Source organism: Enoplosus armatus, chromosome 1 (assembly GCF_043641665.1).
Source record: "Enoplosus armatus isolate fEnoArm2 chromosome 1, fEnoArm2.hap1, whole genome shotgun sequence".
NCBI lineage: Eukaryota > Metazoa > Chordata > Actinopteri > Centrarchiformes > Enoplosidae > Enoplosus > Enoplosus armatus.
In genome coordinates, this window is record NC_092180.1 from 29,199,185 (window position 1) to 29,216,659 (window position 17,475).

Below are 17,475 nucleotides of genomic sequence, written 5' to 3' on the forward strand. Positions count from 1 at the left end.
CTCCTTTGGAATGTTCTGGACACAGTACTGCCGGCAAATGGTCATCAGACGAGACACAGGCACACGCACTCATTAATCGCAGATGGATAACAAAAAGACATGTGCTGCAGACACATACGTTGCACATCGTGCACCCGCACAGCTGCTGTTGACTAAACTGTGTTAGGAGAGGAATGTAGCCACAAATAAGGACAGAGTCGTGGTTTTCTTTTTATGTGGAGAGGAGCTGATGGTCGCTCATCTCTTTCAACTCTATGGGCTGTAGATGTTCCTTTCTATCTCTGGGATTATCTAGACAAGGATTAGAATATGGGTTTCAAAGGTCTTGTAAGATTGTTAGAATCTGGGTTAAAAACATCTGACGGAGTATTTGTATTTTCGTAAGATATTAAAATGCTAAAGTAGGAAATACTGCTACTCAGGTTTTCTCTTGATCCATATGTACCTTTGAGGTAGTGGTTGGTGTTAATGGGGTACTCCAGTGTGGTAAACAAAAAACACTCTCTGATGTCTTATGTGAATTTATGTATGTTTTTGGGCCTAAAGGGAAAGGACACACAGGTAATTGTGATAAGTGTGAGTCCTCTGTGTTAGTAAAGTAAAGCAGTTCAACATATACAGTAGTAAGATAGGAAGACGACACAAGGTTAGGGGCAGTGGAATTATCATCATGTTTTGGTTGTTCTTCCTATATAAACATATTCTAGTCAGAACCAGAGTTCCATAGAGTTGTCATCATCTGACCTTCAGGTCAACACAGTGTGCATAGCTTCTTCAACGTACACAACAAAGTACTCTATAATATATACTCAGTAATATTCCAGGCACATAGTGAACATCCAGTGATTTAGCATTGCACTTCAAAAAAGTTGAACTTGTGAGAGCTGCAGATGGTGCTGGATCCATGCACAGCCTGCAGTTCTTTACCTAATCTGAACACCAAGGAAAACCAATTAACAGACGATAAAGGCATAAAATATAGCTTTTATTCTTTAAAAATGTGCTGACCTTTGCAAAACTAACTGTAAAGCTATTTTCAAATGAAACTTTACTCTGAAAGGCAGCTACAGGGAGCGTTGAGTTTGCTTTAACATCTGATGCTATTTAAAAATACCCTGGAGAGTTGTCTTGTAAACAAAGTTCTGTTCACATTCAGTGCCACTCACCAAAACTCATTGTGTGTATTCCTAAGGTGTAACAAACATGCTAACTGCGTTTCCTTCCTCCTAAAACATTGGCAAAGTTTTAAACCAGCATTGTTTACATCTATGTTAAAGTTATAGGAAACTTGATTTAGAATTAAGTTCTATTCCATATCCATTTGTAGGAATACATGTAAAGTACTCTGCAACTCATTTAAAGTTTTGGAAAACATCAAATAGTGACTAAAAATAACCAATGATTTTTACGATTTTACTTGTTGAACTGTTGACACCAGGGCGGTATGGTCATTTCAATTAGATGCAAATCAAATCAGTGACGACCAGGGAAAAAATAAAGCCTTGTCTTGTAGCTTGCTATGGCAATAGACAAACATGACACACTGTGTAAAGGTAACAGATGAATTTCACAGCCATAGACTGCCTATTAGACTCAGAAGAAAGAAGTAAGAACATTCCGGATCCGCCCCAATACCAATCCATAGGGTTGGCACGAGACATCTTTATTGATAGACTAGGTTTGAACTTGGTGAAGGTTCTCCAAGTGTACAATGCCACTGCTACTGTGACTGAAACTTACTGAGATACGCTATGTTTGATTTAATATGACTTTATATTTGATTTAGCACCAAACAGTGGAAATGTTATTATGGGAAAAGTGCCTCCAAAATGGAATTGATTTGTCTGTTTCCCCCTTGTCTTTTGCTGAATTATTTGTATTAGACGGAGGCGCAAGTGTGAATTATGTGTTTGAATGAAATATGTCAGCAGAGTCTGGTGTTGTGCCTGAAAACATGACTTATTAATCAGAGAGAAGCAGGGCAGTGTCAGCCAGTAGATTACGTCTCACTGCTGACAGTTCAAGTAGCAAATGAAAGAATAAGTTATTATTCACATGTTCTTCTCTTTCTCTCTCTCTTTTCCTCAGGTATGACTATACCAGAAGAAGACACAGAGGCAGGTCAGACTGGAAAATACTGCCTTGTGGCCATAGGAAGACTGCAGGTGTGTTTGTGTGTGGCACAGTCAGTTGAAGCATTTAGATTCCAAAATAAAAAACAATAAACTTTTAGTAGTATCTTAAGTATCAAAATGTCCATAGAAGATTCTTAAACCACTCATCCAGCATCATTCACTTCTCATCTGTCAGTATGCTCAGTATGTTTCACACTATATCATTTCAATAATTATGGCTAAATATGCTGCTTCCATCAGAGCCTCTGAGGCAGAAGGAGGGAGATAGCTGGACAAGGATTTGGATTTAGCTATATTTTGAAGATAGTGAGTGTCTGAACACACAAGTCAAGTGGAGAAGTGGATTAGATGCAGGAGTGGTTTGAGGGGTTTCTATTTTATTTTTTATTTATTTTTGCTACGGAAACTTGTCACTTTTAGAATCAATAGTAACTGATGTGAATTCAAATAGAGGGAATTATTTCAGACTGTTTTGTCATAGAGTCTTAGATTGAGTTTGGATACTTGTGATGCCAGTGGTAAACAGTGTCAACAGTAACTTATTTTGTAGAACACTGATGTAGTATTATTTGTGCTCCAACCCTCCATTTCCTTTCTTAAATATCTTCGTCTATCTATGTCTAAAGAATGTATCAAATGTCTGTGCCCTTCCTCAGGTGACCAGCTCTCCAGTCTCTATGGATATGAACGGCCTGTCAGTGCCCACAGAGTTCCTGTCGCGTCACAACTCTGATGGTGTCATCACTTTCGTCGACCCGCGCTGCATCAACGTCATTGGTTATCAGCCTCAGGTTAGCTTCATAATTCATAATGCCTTCTCCTTGCAACATATTCATATCCACAGTAAGTTGCCAACATTGACCTTTCATGAGCTTTCAATTAAGTTTTTATTATTTATTAATATCTTTCGCTTGACATTTTTTGTATTGCTGCTATCACCAGTGAAACTTAACACCTCCTGCACAATTGTTTCACATTAAAAGCCTTCTAGTTGGTCAAAGGCATAATCCCTCCCCTTCTTGGTAGGCTTTTAATGTGGAGCATCTGCTGGAAGTGTAGCGTTTCATTGGCTGTGATTTAGCAGTGATTGAAAGTACGGCAAAATAGAGTCGACCAACCTTTCTTGTTGTTGTCATTATAATCTGTCATGATGAAACAAGTGATCAGACTAGGTCCAAAATATTTTATAGAAAAATTGCCAGTCCGACGTGACCACCTGCCAGTTTTCAAAGGCTTCGTATGTGCATTACAAACACTTGTTTTCAATCACTTTGACCTCTAACCACTATGGCTCTTTTGCAATACCCCAGTCATGCTATGTCTCAGGTGAACTCCTCATGAGGAGAAAATTCCATAATTTAACCGTACTTTGCATTATCAGCTATGCACATAAGTTACTGTGTTGACAGTGGAAATAAGCAGACTCGGATGAAAAACATTCCAAACAACCACATTCCTGTGGCCAGTCAGCTTGTGCCTTTGTTGACTCCTTCTCTCATTACTCAACAGGAAACCACTTATGAGAACGGCTCTATGACGGTTCTGTTTTGCATCTTCTGCATCGCTTCATACCCCACCGGGAGCGTTTCAGACGCAGAGCATTTTGCCTGCCTAATTTTGCTGTCTAAGTAGGCTACTTAGTGAAATGGTTTCTTTTTTTGTCTGTTTTAATTGTGTTTATTTTTGATATTTGATCGGGAGTCTGCACAGGGCATTTTTATTTTGAAAATTGAACGGATGCTGTTTGCCGTTCCTGTGTCTGACTCCCTGCCCACCTCGTTCTGCTCTGTGCAGCTTCTGGGACGCTTCTGAAACACGCTGTGGCGCACCTGACTGAATCATATGCATTGTCTAGAATGAATATCGCGTCGCAGGCCGAATGCCACGTGACCATGCCTGGTGGAATCAAGCCGTAAATCCTGCAGACCCTTTTGTCTTTTACTGCATCACATCTTACATTTCAAATGAGATACTTGCACTCAGTGTTTGAATCTCACCTGCATTTAATATATTGCAGAATGATTCATTTAGTTTCACAATTAGAGGAAAACATAGAAATCCTGAGAACTCATGGTGGTTAATTTATCACAAAAACACAAAAAAAGTTAAGATCTAATGTCTGCAAAACAATGCAACACCATCTGTTATATCCTTGATTCAGAAGTTGTTTAGTGTATACCACTGATATAAATATACCAGCCTTTGATTTACAAACATTCTTACCACATCTGTCAGTAATGATGATGGATCTGTTGTTGACTACCAGTTTACTTGATAGAAAAAAACACATCTGTAGAAATTGCAATCCTACTATAGGATGCAATATGCAGTATGAAAAATGATACGTTTCGGTTTTGTATTTTTTGGTTAAATAAACCCTTTTCAGAAGGATAAATTCACCTTAACTGACTGTGGTGCTGTCCTGTAGGACCTGCTGGGGAAAGATATCCTGGAGTTCTGCCATCCTGAGGACCAGAGTCACCTGAGAGAAAGTTTCCAACAGGTATGACGAGAGTGTTGCTGTTAATTAGATCTAATGGTTTCTTTTTTTTTAATCAGTTGAAAAGAACAACGGTAGATATCATTGGGTTAAAACTTACGAGACGGGAAGAAGAGAAAAAATGACAGAGCCAAACTATGTAGTTGCTACACAAATGATCTCCAAGTCTGTAAGTAAGTGAAACGTACTCATTTATATAGTACTTTTCAAAACCAGGGTTACAAAGTGCTTCACCGTTACAAAAGAGACAACAAGCATTTGAATAAATGTTTAAGACGGGGGATGTCCAAACTTAACATTTCTCTCACCAAAAAATATCCTCCTAATGGGTGTGACGCTGTGCTTTGGACTGAAGAACTGCTGTCAGGTTGTTTTGGCATCACCATTCGTAGAAGATCTCATGGAGCCCAGTGCATGGCTCATGACAGGGTCTGTTAGGGGGGCAAGAGTGTTTAGAGATCAGCAACGCCCTTTGGCTTTTGACTACAATTATTTATATGAGAGATATAGATTCTGGTCGGAGGGAAGGACTTATCTGTTTCAGATTCTTGAGCTGTATGTCAAAGCCATTTCATTTTGCTTTTGTATACTGATATCATCCTACAACAGAGACTGATTGAAGCACTAAAGCTTTGTACTTGATGTACTTATAAGATAGGAAAGTAAGCCTATTCAACGCCTTGAATTATGTTTTTATATTTATTTTTTATTGTCTCCCAAGTCCATTTGAAACACCAGGGTTGCAGCTGGAAGAACGAGGCTAAAATTATCATACATGCCATAAGAATACGTCTTTTTTTTTTGGACATTTTTGCCTTTATTTGATAGCTTGGAGAGTGACAGGAAATGTGGGAGAGAGAGAGGGGATGACATGCAGCAGGGCACAAGCCGAATCAAACACAGGCTGCGGCGGTAAGGGCTCAGTCTATATGGTACGCGGGGCACATTAATTTAATGGAAGACACATATAGTCAGACCTACTCACGGAGCAGTGATATTATAAGCCTATTAACCTAAGCATTCACACAGTATGCAGGTTTTTTTCTGCATTTAGCAGCTGTGTTGCTTATAGCCTGGATGATGTGTTTAACTTCTTATTTGTTTTAGTTTATTGTTATTTATTATAGTTTTCCGTTAGTTTGTAAAATATGCCCCTCTGCTGCCAGTACTCTTATCCATGTTTGTGACTGGTCATATGCTGCAAACACCACCCCTTTTATGTGCTCATGTCTAGATTGGGAAAACCTGGGTTGACTTACCGATAAGTTGATAACCACCACCGTGTGACCGCTTACCGTGATTGTGGCTGTTAGTGAACAAAAATATATTCTGGGTATGGGTTTGTAGTACAGGCCTCTGGTGTATTTGATCTTGTTGTCTGTTGTGTAGTCAAAGTGACCCCAGTGTCTGCCTTATTTATCAGCAAAACAGCATCATTCTAACCGTATTGTTTATAGCTGAACTTAACTAGAGGAACATTTTCCTTTCCTTTCCCTCCTCTCCCTCCCTGTCTGTCTGCCCTATGTGTGGACTAAAAAGTTCTCCATATCTGTGATATGTTGCTCTGGCCTTCCTCAGCAGTTTATTTGAGTCACTTTAAATCCATTTCAAATTGGGAAGAAGTGCAGTGCTGTCATTTCTCAGACTGACAATCAGCAGTGTCTCAGAGGAGGAAGTTCAAGAGCACAGTATTGGTACCAGCAGCCCGCCACAGAGAGTCCATAATACAGTAGAAACAACGACTATATGACAGCTCAGCTCGAGCTCTGCTAAAATGGTTTAATTTAGATTTGATTACATCATAGCCAACTGGATGTTTCACTCTCCAGGTGAGCACAAATGTGAAAGAAATGTGTAATGGAATGACAAATACATGAAGCTGTTTTCACAGTAGTTTCAATCTCTGCTACTTTTTTCACCTCCAAATCCAGCCAGATGATTAATAAGACATATTTGAAACAGGAATATTAATCCGTGGATTTCCCTCCCTCTGCAGGTGGTGAAGTTGAAGGGGCAGGTTCTGTCTGTAATGTATCGTTTCCGTATGAAGAACAGGGAGTGGATGCTGATCCGAACCAGCAGCTTCACCTTCCAGAACCCATACTCTGACGAGATAGAGTACATCATCTGCACCAACACCAATGTCAAGTAGGTTCTTCATGCTCACCCACACCCAAACACGCACCCTAACATAGTCTTGTTTCCATAATTTAAGAGGACATTATATTGACTTACATTTATTCAGTGTGAGTGCCCACAATGTGACTAGATGTCACACACACACACCCACACACCATTTAAAATCAGGCCTTATAACCTATCTGATGTTGGTTATTGGAAAAAGTGGGTGCATGAATGGAGTTTAAATTTCTGGTTATGGTAGCAGAGAGTAGCAGAAGCAAAAGGTCAACAGCTGTAACATTTTTTATAAAATAATTTAGAATTTTTTTATCATAGCCTTTAACATCTGCCAAACTGGTGGGCAAAGAATGTGGTATGTAGATGCATTAATTCTCACTACTGAGGTAGCTTGTTTATCACGAGATTTCCAGAAGGGACCTTCACTTTGGTTGAATTTACTCAAGCCCACAGACTTTAGAAGGCTTTGCTGTGCTCATTTTATAAATGTATGACTCGTTGTTTCATAAATGTCAATTATGGACATTCTTTGAGAAACTGTATTTGCATTTGTTAAAACCGGTTTAGTACAGCAAGAGGGTAATGCAGCCTAAATTATAAAGGGAACCTCCAATACAACTAGCGTTAACTGAACAGTACCAGTTGTTGTGACTATGCCATTATGACTATGTCATTCGTTCAAGACATGATGTATAATTTTACACACAGGTTGTTTTAAGGGAATGTCACTCTCAGCAGATTTATAGATGAGTTTAACACTAATCCAGTATATCCTTGGGTAGGAAATTAGGTTTGACGTGAGATGTCAGCAACTCACATTTCTCACCTTGCTCTGTTCTCAACATCAACACTCTCAATTGTTTTTTTTGTTCAGCCAATGAAGAACAGCATAGGAAATACCCAGTGCCGTTTCTAACTTATGATTGGGTGGGCAGCCTACAGCCCGCCCACCCCCTCTTCTCATCTTGTTCAGATTCAGGCACAAACAGAGCTCTGAAGCGGATCTGTCCGCTCCGTTACTACGCAGAGTAGGCAAGTTTACACACCGTTAGACTGCAGATCCGCCAGTTCTGCGGCTCACCAGTTTTAGATGCGGGAGCGGCTGGCTGACAGATTAGGCGACCAGTGCACTGGCACACTGGTGTCTCTCTCAGGCAAAGTTAAAGCACACACGGTCCCACTGCTCGTGAAATCTCATACACTAAGTCACATGCATAACCTGCTCTAACTTGTGTATGGATTGGAACAAATCAGTGTTCTAAATGTAAATTATTATTATGCTTATTTTTGTCTGGGATCATGTACACAAACGGTAACCTCAGAGAGAGGAGATGATTTGCTCCTGATTTAGCAAGCGAATTTCCAGAAGCAGTCCACGTCTCAACTCAAATGTGGGAAGAAGGGAGAAGGACAGACTGAGGAGAATGATCTCTGTCTGCCAGACCCCTACCCAAACCCCTACCAATTTTTTTCAAAACACTACACACAATTCTCTACATTTGGCACAATCTTCATTGAGAAAATCTTGTGTTCAGATAGAACACACACAGGCCTATGTAAGTGTGATCTTGAAAAGGCATTCATACTTGTGTTTTCCATTCATAGTAGTATTTTACATGGGCAGTGTTCAATCGGTTCATAGAAATGTCTATTCATATGATGGCGTGTCATTTGAACACAAAATACCATTTTGAGAAGACATAACATTAGTTTGAATGCAGAGAGTATGGTTTCAGAAAATGTGTGTAAACAGAGAAACTGTAACCCCCATGGGTTAATTAGTCTTCTGCACTTAACCCATCCAAGCACTCCATACAGAAACAAAGCCTGGAGAGGCTTGAGGGCGTAAAGACAGGAGCTTGCATCTGAGCTGGACTCTGACAACCGTCCAATTGCCATTTTGCCAGATTTTTGTGCCACCTGGCCAGGGATTTTAACTGGCAACCTTCGAGCTACTAGTCTACTTCTCTAACCCTCTGGGCTACATTCTGTCCAAGTAGCCCACCTATTATTGCTATCAGCCCACCCTAATATAGCAGGCAAGAACTGGCCCTGATTGACAAGTGTCATCCTGAAATAAATACACCATGAAATAAATAAGAGGTCTTTGTGGGAGAAACAAAATTAAAACACAGTGAAATTAATAAAAAAAGCCAGCCTTCAGATAGATAGGAAATTCATTAAAACATATGGAATTGTGTTGGAATTTTTTCCAATGTTGGAATGATAATGATAAACATATATATAAACAGTAACAGTGGATACTGATTCATTTAGAAATACAGCATGTTTCATTGCTTGATTTATTTCTTTTATTGCTTACTTGTTAATTTATATTTATAATTTATATTTGTCCTTTGATATTTATTTAATTTGATTTATTTTTATTTAATATATTTCTTATTTATGTATTTCATCGTCAATGTATTAATTTATTGAATGATTGATGTATTTGGTTGTCCATTTTCTTAGTTATTACAATTATGACCCATCTAGTCTTTGATACTCATCTCCAGTTAAAATAAAACATCTTACTGTCTGTCTGCACATGGGATGACAACTATGAATTTTGACATTGTTGTGACAGTATATGAGATTCCTTTAACAGCCAGTGGCATGCAGAGGTGTTTGGCAATGGGAGGCAGGGGTGTTGAGTTAGCCAAGAGTTAAGGAAGTGAATTGTGCCTACATTGAGTGTAAGGGCACAGCCCTTCATCTGGATAGATCAACATGGATTCAGAGGCTTGCAGACTCACACTGTGTACTATAAGTAGTCAGTGTTCCTCAGTCTCCACCTGGTAGTTTTTTTATAAATATGGCTACGAAATGACAACATAATTGCAAATTGTGGTACATTTTCTGCAATAAATACAGTTGTAGTATCTTGGTGTGCATTTATTTATTACCTTCCATCTGGCCTTAGAAATAATGTCATTTATCTACAGTGTTTTGCTTATTTTGATTGTTACATGAATTTTAAATTCAAATGAATTCCAGAGGGAAAGCTTCTTGCATGTCCCACCCGCTGTGAGTAGTAGTATCAGTTGTTTTTGTCCCTGCTGCTCTGATAGCATCTTCATTTGAGTTATACCCCTGTTGCTGGCACAATTGTCACATTAACTGCCAGTGTATAGTAAGAGGAAATTGCTAGCCTGCTAAATTTCTTCTTCTCCATTGTCTTTGTCAGAAATGGTGTGATTTGGTTACCAAATGGGACATTTTCCTGTCATTCCATAATACATCAAGCCAGTCTGATGAATGAAATGGCAAGTAGCTGTTGATTTTGAAGGTTGTAATCAGTGGTAAATAGTGCTGCTGATGTGTCCAGTGCTTCTTCCTTTTTATCTCTGTGTAGCACCTGATCACTGGCCATCTTTGCAGACGTTAATTTCCAGCTGATTTTGCTGTGGTGAATGTGAGGAGGCTGTGAAGAATGAGTTGATGAACCTGTAATATCCTGCGTGGCAGCATGCTCCTCTGCCCGAACTGCTTTTTGTCAAATCACATCTATGTACACGTTGGAAGAACTGAGTTACTGAACTCATCCTTTCAAACGCACAGACACCATTTAGCAGTCATATTTAATATTGATTTTTCTTGATTAATAAAGTATAGCATTTTACGTGTACCTTATCCCTGTTATGACAGATGGGGGGGATTTGGGATTCGACTATTTTTACTGATCCATGCATCCATTTGCGTGGCAGCAGGCTAAGAAGGCTAAGTATACCCCAGGGTCTAAACCCCCAAAGGAAGGTGCCCAGGAGGCATCCTGATCAGAGGCCCGAACCATCTCAATTGGCTCCTTTCGAGGCAAGGGGGGCAGTGGCTCTACTCCGAGCTCCCTCCGTATGTCTGAGCTCCTTACCCTATTTCCAAGGGTGAGCCCAGCCACCCTGCAGAGGAAACTTGCTTCAGCTGCTTCAGTATCAGTTCAGTTCAATTTTATTTTATTACAAGTTATCTCATGACACTTAACATATAGAGATATATAAGTCTAGACCATACTCGGGCGGTCATCTGCCTTGACCAGTTGGGTTGAGCGAGAAAGAGAGAGGGGAAGGGAGAGAGACAGACAGACAGACAGAGATGCATTGCAACAACTTGTATGCCTATATCTGGATCCCATTCTTTCTCTCCACTACGATGGTCCAGTACAATGCCTGCATTACTGTTGGCACCACACCAATCTGCCTGTCAATCTCAGACTACATTTTACAATCCCTTGTTAACCCTGAGACCCTGAGATACTTTTGGAAGCAACTCCCAACCTGGAGGGCGCAATCCACCATTTTCCTGCAGAGAACCATGGCCTCGGACTTGGAGGTGATGCCGTCTGCTTCACACTCAACTGCAAACCGCTCCAGTGCATGCCGGAGGTTACGGTCTGACGAAGCCAACAGAACCACATAATCTGCAAAGAGCAGAAGCAATTCAGAGGTCCCCTAACTGGACACTCTCCTCCCTCAGCTGTACCTTGAGATCCTGTCCCCAAAAATCAAAAACAGAATCAGTGACAAGGGACAACCGTAGCAGAGCCCAACACAGACTTCCTGTCAAAAGAATGGACACAGCTCTCAGTCCAGTTATATAATATCCAGATGGCTTGTAGCAATGGTCCCCGGTGCGCCATAGTCCTGCAGTACCCCCCAGGATGGAATCCGCATTGCTCCTCTTGGGTCTGAGGTTCGACAGTCGGTCTGAGCCTCTTTTCCAGCACCCTGGAAAAAGCTCTCCTAGAAACATCATATATTGAAAAGAGAGTTGCTGTAAATGAATTGCCTGTATACAAAAATAATTTATTAAAGTCAGCATTCAAGACAGTTGTTAGAAATTAGAAATCTGTGCTGTGTAGAAGTTTTATTTCAGTCAGTGAACTCAAAGCCCTTTGACTGTCAAGAGCAACAGCAGCATTTTGTCTCATCTTTGTTGTGCTCTCACAATATCATTGTCTTTGTAGCCTCATGTTAAGCATACACTGGGCAGATCTCAAAAAAATCAAATCGTTCTTGAACTTTCACAGCTGTGTAGCTGTTTCTTATCATCTTTCACACCCCAGTGACATCCTGTGTCTCTGCATCAGAAATGTTTGGTAAGGAGCCGCCCTGTCCAGTGATATTAAGTATAAATAGGTATTTGATGTGTTTCAGAAATGGTATGACAGGTGATGTTTTATCTCTATAATCATAGATTCATAGATTTTGGTTGTTGTGTTGGATTTCATTACATTGTTAAGTGTGTGGGTGTGTTGCAGGAAAGGAGGCTACAGCCAGTGATGTCAAATGTGGTTCCTAGATGTTATAACCGATTCCCACACCCAATGCGGATATTATACTGAGTGACGGCTGTTCTATGACCTAACACTTTTTCGAACGGGGTCCCAAAATCTACACGCAAGACCACCTTAGTCTGTTTAGGAAGCCGAGTTGCGTTCCGGGAGTATCTCTTCTTTAGGGCCTATCTACTTGACTATGTGCCAACAGCCGGATATCAACGGAAATATCTGTGTGCAGTAGGTGTTTGGAGATTGGTGGTACTCCAGCAAGATCCTGAAGGAACAGATCAATCTTATCTTATAGTTATCTTATTATATTGAATTTAAAATGAAGGTAGCTTCAATTCAGTAACATACTATATGTGTCAGTTTGTAGTCTGAGGTGCTGATGGTGCACATGGTGTGTTTTGTTTTTCAGGCAGCTACAGCAGCAGCAGCAGGCAGAATTGGAGGTTCACCAGAGAGATGGACTGACTGCCTACGATCTTTCCCAGGTAAGCCGCTGCTTTAGAGCCACTTCACGACCCCCACTTAGCTTAGGAAGACCCCTCCAGACTCCATGGAATTTCAGTTGAAATAATTGGACATAATTACTAAATAATATGCAAACTGAAGGTGATGTACTGGGCACTTTCATGTGAGGACAGTAATGTGTTTTGTATTCATAAGAAGCTTGTTGAATTATCATGTATTAATGTAAAGCAGCAGCTCACAGATAGAGAAACAAAACAACATTTTGTAGTTTCACACAATTTATGAGCATAGCACACAGATATTATAGGAGTTTAATGCTAGATTAACACTAATGAAGCTTTTTACCTCAGGGCCAGTGTTATCAAGAGACTCAGAAAAGGAATTCCTAACTGGCAAAACATTTTCAGAATTCCCAGGCTGTAAAAGACTAGAATTTCAATCAAGTTTTGCAGAGCAGAACAGATCAGAAAACAGTCTTGGTTTGATTATGGAAACATCAGGAATGAAGGACTACAACAAAATAGTTTACCTTTTTTGCTTGGCTTCTTGGCTTAAAAGCTGACCCTTTAAATGGAATCCCAGCTAGTGAGACATCTGTTGTACATGTGTCTATGTAAGCGTGTGGATCGTTTGTGTTATTTTTTGTGACCTGAGTCAAACCATTCGTAACATCAAACCCTATACCCTCCTCCTTCTTCCCCTCTCCCCTCTCCACATTCACCCCCCACCCTCAGGTTCCTGTGGCCAGCGTCAGCAGTGGAGTCCATGAGGCATCAAAGAGCATCGACAAGACAGAAGCCCTGTTCTCCCAGGAGAGAGACCCGCGCTTTGCTGAGATGTACACCGGCATCTCTGGCTGTACGACACGCACACAGAGAAACACACACAAATACATCTTCATGCTTACACAGTTTCTGGTTTAGCTTTATATTTCTTTTTATCAATGCTGACCCTGGTCTGTGTGTGTGTAGCGGGAGATAAGAAGATGATGGCTCCCTCCTCTACAGCTGGAGGACAGCAGCTCTACTCGCAGAGCTCTCCCTTCCAGCAGGGACACTCTGGCAAAAGCTTCAGGTACATGTCATTGATCTGTGTTAGTGCATGTAATGCTCAGCAGGTTACATCTGTAACTTACTTGGTTAGGCCTCAGTGTGTCTCTCTGGAGAAAAGTGAAGCCAGACTGAGATTCAAATTTGTGTGTGTGTCTTCATGCACGCAGTTCCTCTGTGATCCATGTCCCCGGAGTTAACGACATCCAGCCATCAGGCTCATCCAATCAGAATCTAGCTCAGATCTCCAGACAGCTCAACCCAGGCCAGGTGGCATGGTCAGGCAACCGACCCCCCTTCTCTGGACAGGTAATACACACACAAATGAACACACACACACACACACACAAACAATGTTTGGAACCGTAAAGTGAAACCATTGCCTTCTATATCAATAATAAAGTCAGCAATCTCCACAGACTTCATTCAAACATCACAATATTCACCTCAATTAGGACATGCGCGCTATTACTTTTCTCATTCATAACATTCATACTTGTAATATTGCAGGTTTTCCAGGAAATTTTCCTCATTCAAATTAATGGACGGAATGTTCAGAATTTCCACATTCTCATACTTTCAGCTAGAAACATCAAAATGTTCAACATTTTCCTCACATTCTGGGTATTAATCAACTTTCAAATCCCATTAAAACCTTTAAAGGTCCCATATTGTAGAGAGCTCCATGTCTTGTTTTATAAAGCAGGTCTAGGTGCTGTATAAATACTGTGAAATCAAAATGCTCAGTCCCCAGAGAAATGCACATAGCCCGTATTCAGAAACTGTGCCTTTAAACGAGCCATCAGGACATCGTAAGGTTGTGATGTCACAACTATACAGTCACCGCACTCAGCCACGCCCCCAGCAGGTCATCTGCTCCAGGCACAGTATCCCCATCCAGTACAGGGGCAGTCATCCACCGGCTCAGTCTCTCTAAGTTATTCGACTGCTTCTAGTAGGACTACTACTACTTTAGCGTCAGCTTTTCAACATTTTTTTAAATATTTCATACATTATTGGTACTATTCAACTCTATTAGCCAGCAATCCAATTCAGCATCAGCCTTTCAAGAGCCAGCATTCACACCGTAATTTCTTCAGAAGTGGCCATCTCTATTTTTATCTGCTCCTCCTGTACCCCAGATGACAGAATAACAGATTTACAAATCTATATTTAGTATAGTGGAATAATGGCAACCATATCCATTCTGTATTCCCATTTAAATTTTTTCATTCACCAGTGTTCTCAATGTAGCTTAACATAGAAACACAGGACTTTCCCAGATAATGTAACGATCATATAGGTTTATGTTAGGATGACCAGTTTCAATTATTCCAACTTTATTTCTGAGAAATCATGTCGTGTCCATAGTTTTTGCATGGTGGACGGCTCAAAATACTACAATACGCATGAGCCTCATCTTGTCAGAGACACAAATTTTTATGCTTGATGGTAGCATGTTTCTTGCTGAAATGCACCTTAGGAGACATAATTAATCTCTCACCCGTAAATTTTATGTACCCAAGCTTGTACCTTCTACTTTTTATCAAAGAACCAGATATTTTCAGTTATTATTATTTTGGGCTGATGATTTAACCAGAACACTTTCATGCCACTCCGAGATGCCACGCAAAAGGGTTGTCCTGTGTTGGTAAGTCAAATATGTGCAACCATACATCACTGGTGAATTAATACTGATCGCTGCAACAAAAGATGACATAATTGCCGCGTTTACTTTCCAGGGTTCCTTCCTCAAAGCATAGTGTGTGTAGTGTTTTGGCCTGAAACAACCCCCACCCACCCACAATGCACAATGCCCCTTTTGCTTTTTAGTTCAGTCATGTTTTCGGTGTGAACACAGGAGTCAAGCAGTGCAAGCTTTCTAAAGCGTTCCGAATACATTTCTGTTTCACATCAATCATTTCAAATGCTTGTCTCTAACCAACAGTAAACCCAGAAATTAACCCCCTGGATTAGTTATTGTAGCTAACGGCATAGGGATTGATAACTATCATACCCGAACATGGAAGCTTCTTTTGCAAACAACGTTTACTGCTGCTTACTATCCATTAGAAAATAATGTTACACTAATACAGTAGCTGGACCAAACTCATTTGGCAGAGCACATTTATCAAACAACAAAGAGTTTCATTGTAGTTTGTATGTAGTTTGGCCAACTCATGGAAATAATGTTGTGTCACAGTGTCAGATCATTTTCGTCCATTTAAAAATGGATATTAACTCATTTAACTAATTTACAAAGAATGTTCAAACTTGAAAATACAGTTTTTGCACATTTCATGTGTAAGTAGTCATGGTTTGTTTTCAGGAAACCTGATTCAAAATAACATGCACTCATCCTGTATCTTGTATTACACTGAACCTTGAGCTGACAGTCCAGTACAGTACAGTTACAACCCTCATATGCCCTATATCTAACCAGTATCTATGCTCTCCAGTCCAGTAAAGCCCAGTCCAGTCCATTTGGTATTGGTTCTGGCCACAGCTACCAGACTGACCCGGCCTCCTACAGTCCCCTGTCGTCCCCAGCCACTTCTTCCCCCAGCGGCAACGCCTACTCAGGACTGACAAACCGCAGCACAGCTTTTGGTGAGCCCTCATCTTCATCTTTTATCCCCATTTATTACTGGGTGATCTATTGTAATGTCCCACCTGTATGGTACAAGGTGTAGGGCATTCATTTGTTTGGTGTCTGTGTCTTTCTGTCTGCAAACATAATCTTATGAACACAGTAGCTGAGGAGCAATGTGTGATAGAAACACCCCTACAGCATAGGTTTTATTATGTAGGGCTTGGCAATAACATAGAAATCAATATCATATCAATATCATCACCATATTTTAACATTTACCACAGCATATAGCTGAGGCAGAAAAGAAACCAAAGGGTAGAGAAATAAAATTGTTTCATGACAGGGGTGACTATTCTGGCAGAAGCGTTTGTATAGTGGAAGCGACTAAAGGCAGAAAACATGATGGAGGTTGCAGTACATCTTCTCGACATTTAATTTACTCGCAAATGATAGTCAGCCAGCTTCTCAGATATATGACCCTTATTTTGTTATGAACTCACTAGCCTTGTGTGTGTTTGTTGTTATCCAGAGCAGCTAGTTAACTAGCCTTATCCAACACACAAGATCACTAAACAGATTTGCAGTCCATCTGTATATAGACTAACCTGCCAGCTGGTTCATGTGGTGTGCTCTCTAACGACACCACCAATACTGGCACAGTTGAACTGAAGGAATTTTCATTTATAGTGAAATCTTTAATCACATCACAGGCTTTCTCTAAAGCATAACTGAGAAAAACAAAAACAACAATGATTATGATCCATGATTTGTCGCGTTGCAATCAGAGAATATATTGGCAGCGAATATATTTTACATACATTTTACACACGCGTAAAATACAAAATTAGTTTTCCATGTGATGACATTATAGCAACAACCTGAGACATTGTCACAAGTGCAGCTCTGGATGCTGATGTGACATCTGTGTTGTATTTTGACCATCATTTTCCATGACTTCTTGACACTGTAAAGTGTGACATCCTGTGGAAAGCAGAGTAGACTACAAATGTGAGCTTCACCATTTTATAAATGTAATTGTATGTTACAAGTTGTAATCTCTCTCAGTCGCCATGTATTCAATTAAATTAGGAAAGCCGTTTCCTTGCTTTCTAGCCTTTATTGGTTTATTTTTGTCCTGGTACCAAGGTAATTACATGGAAGGGGAAGCAAAGCAGACACTCATGAACGGTTCCATCCACCATTAATATACATAATTCTGTATAGCTTTCAAAGCTTTTTTCTCAACTCACATTGCGGTAACAGCCTTTTTATGAGTGCCGTGAATAACACAGCAAGGTTGCATCTGATAA

The 17,475-nt window shown here is 40.3% G+C and overlaps 1 protein-coding gene across 1 annotated transcript in view; it reads left to right on the forward strand.

Annotated features, from left to right (window-relative positions):
- Positions 1-17,475, forward strand: part of arnt2 (aryl-hydrocarbon receptor nuclear translocator 2) — a 54,022-nt gene that overhangs the window by 33,544 nt on the left and 3,003 nt on the right. The window contains exons 9-17 of the mRNA XM_070909845.1: positions 2,089-2,165; positions 2,792-2,926; positions 4,564-4,638; positions 6,632-6,783; positions 12,468-12,543; positions 13,258-13,378; positions 13,495-13,597; positions 13,743-13,888; positions 16,024-16,182. Coding sequence (XP_070765946.1) covers positions 2,089-2,165; positions 2,792-2,926; positions 4,564-4,638; positions 6,632-6,783; positions 12,468-12,543; positions 13,258-13,378; positions 13,495-13,597; positions 13,743-13,888; positions 16,024-16,182 — 1,044 coding nt within the window. The remainder of the gene's footprint in view (positions 1-2,088; positions 2,166-2,791; positions 2,927-4,563; positions 4,639-6,631; positions 6,784-12,467; positions 12,544-13,257; positions 13,379-13,494; positions 13,598-13,742; positions 13,889-16,023; positions 16,183-17,475) is intronic.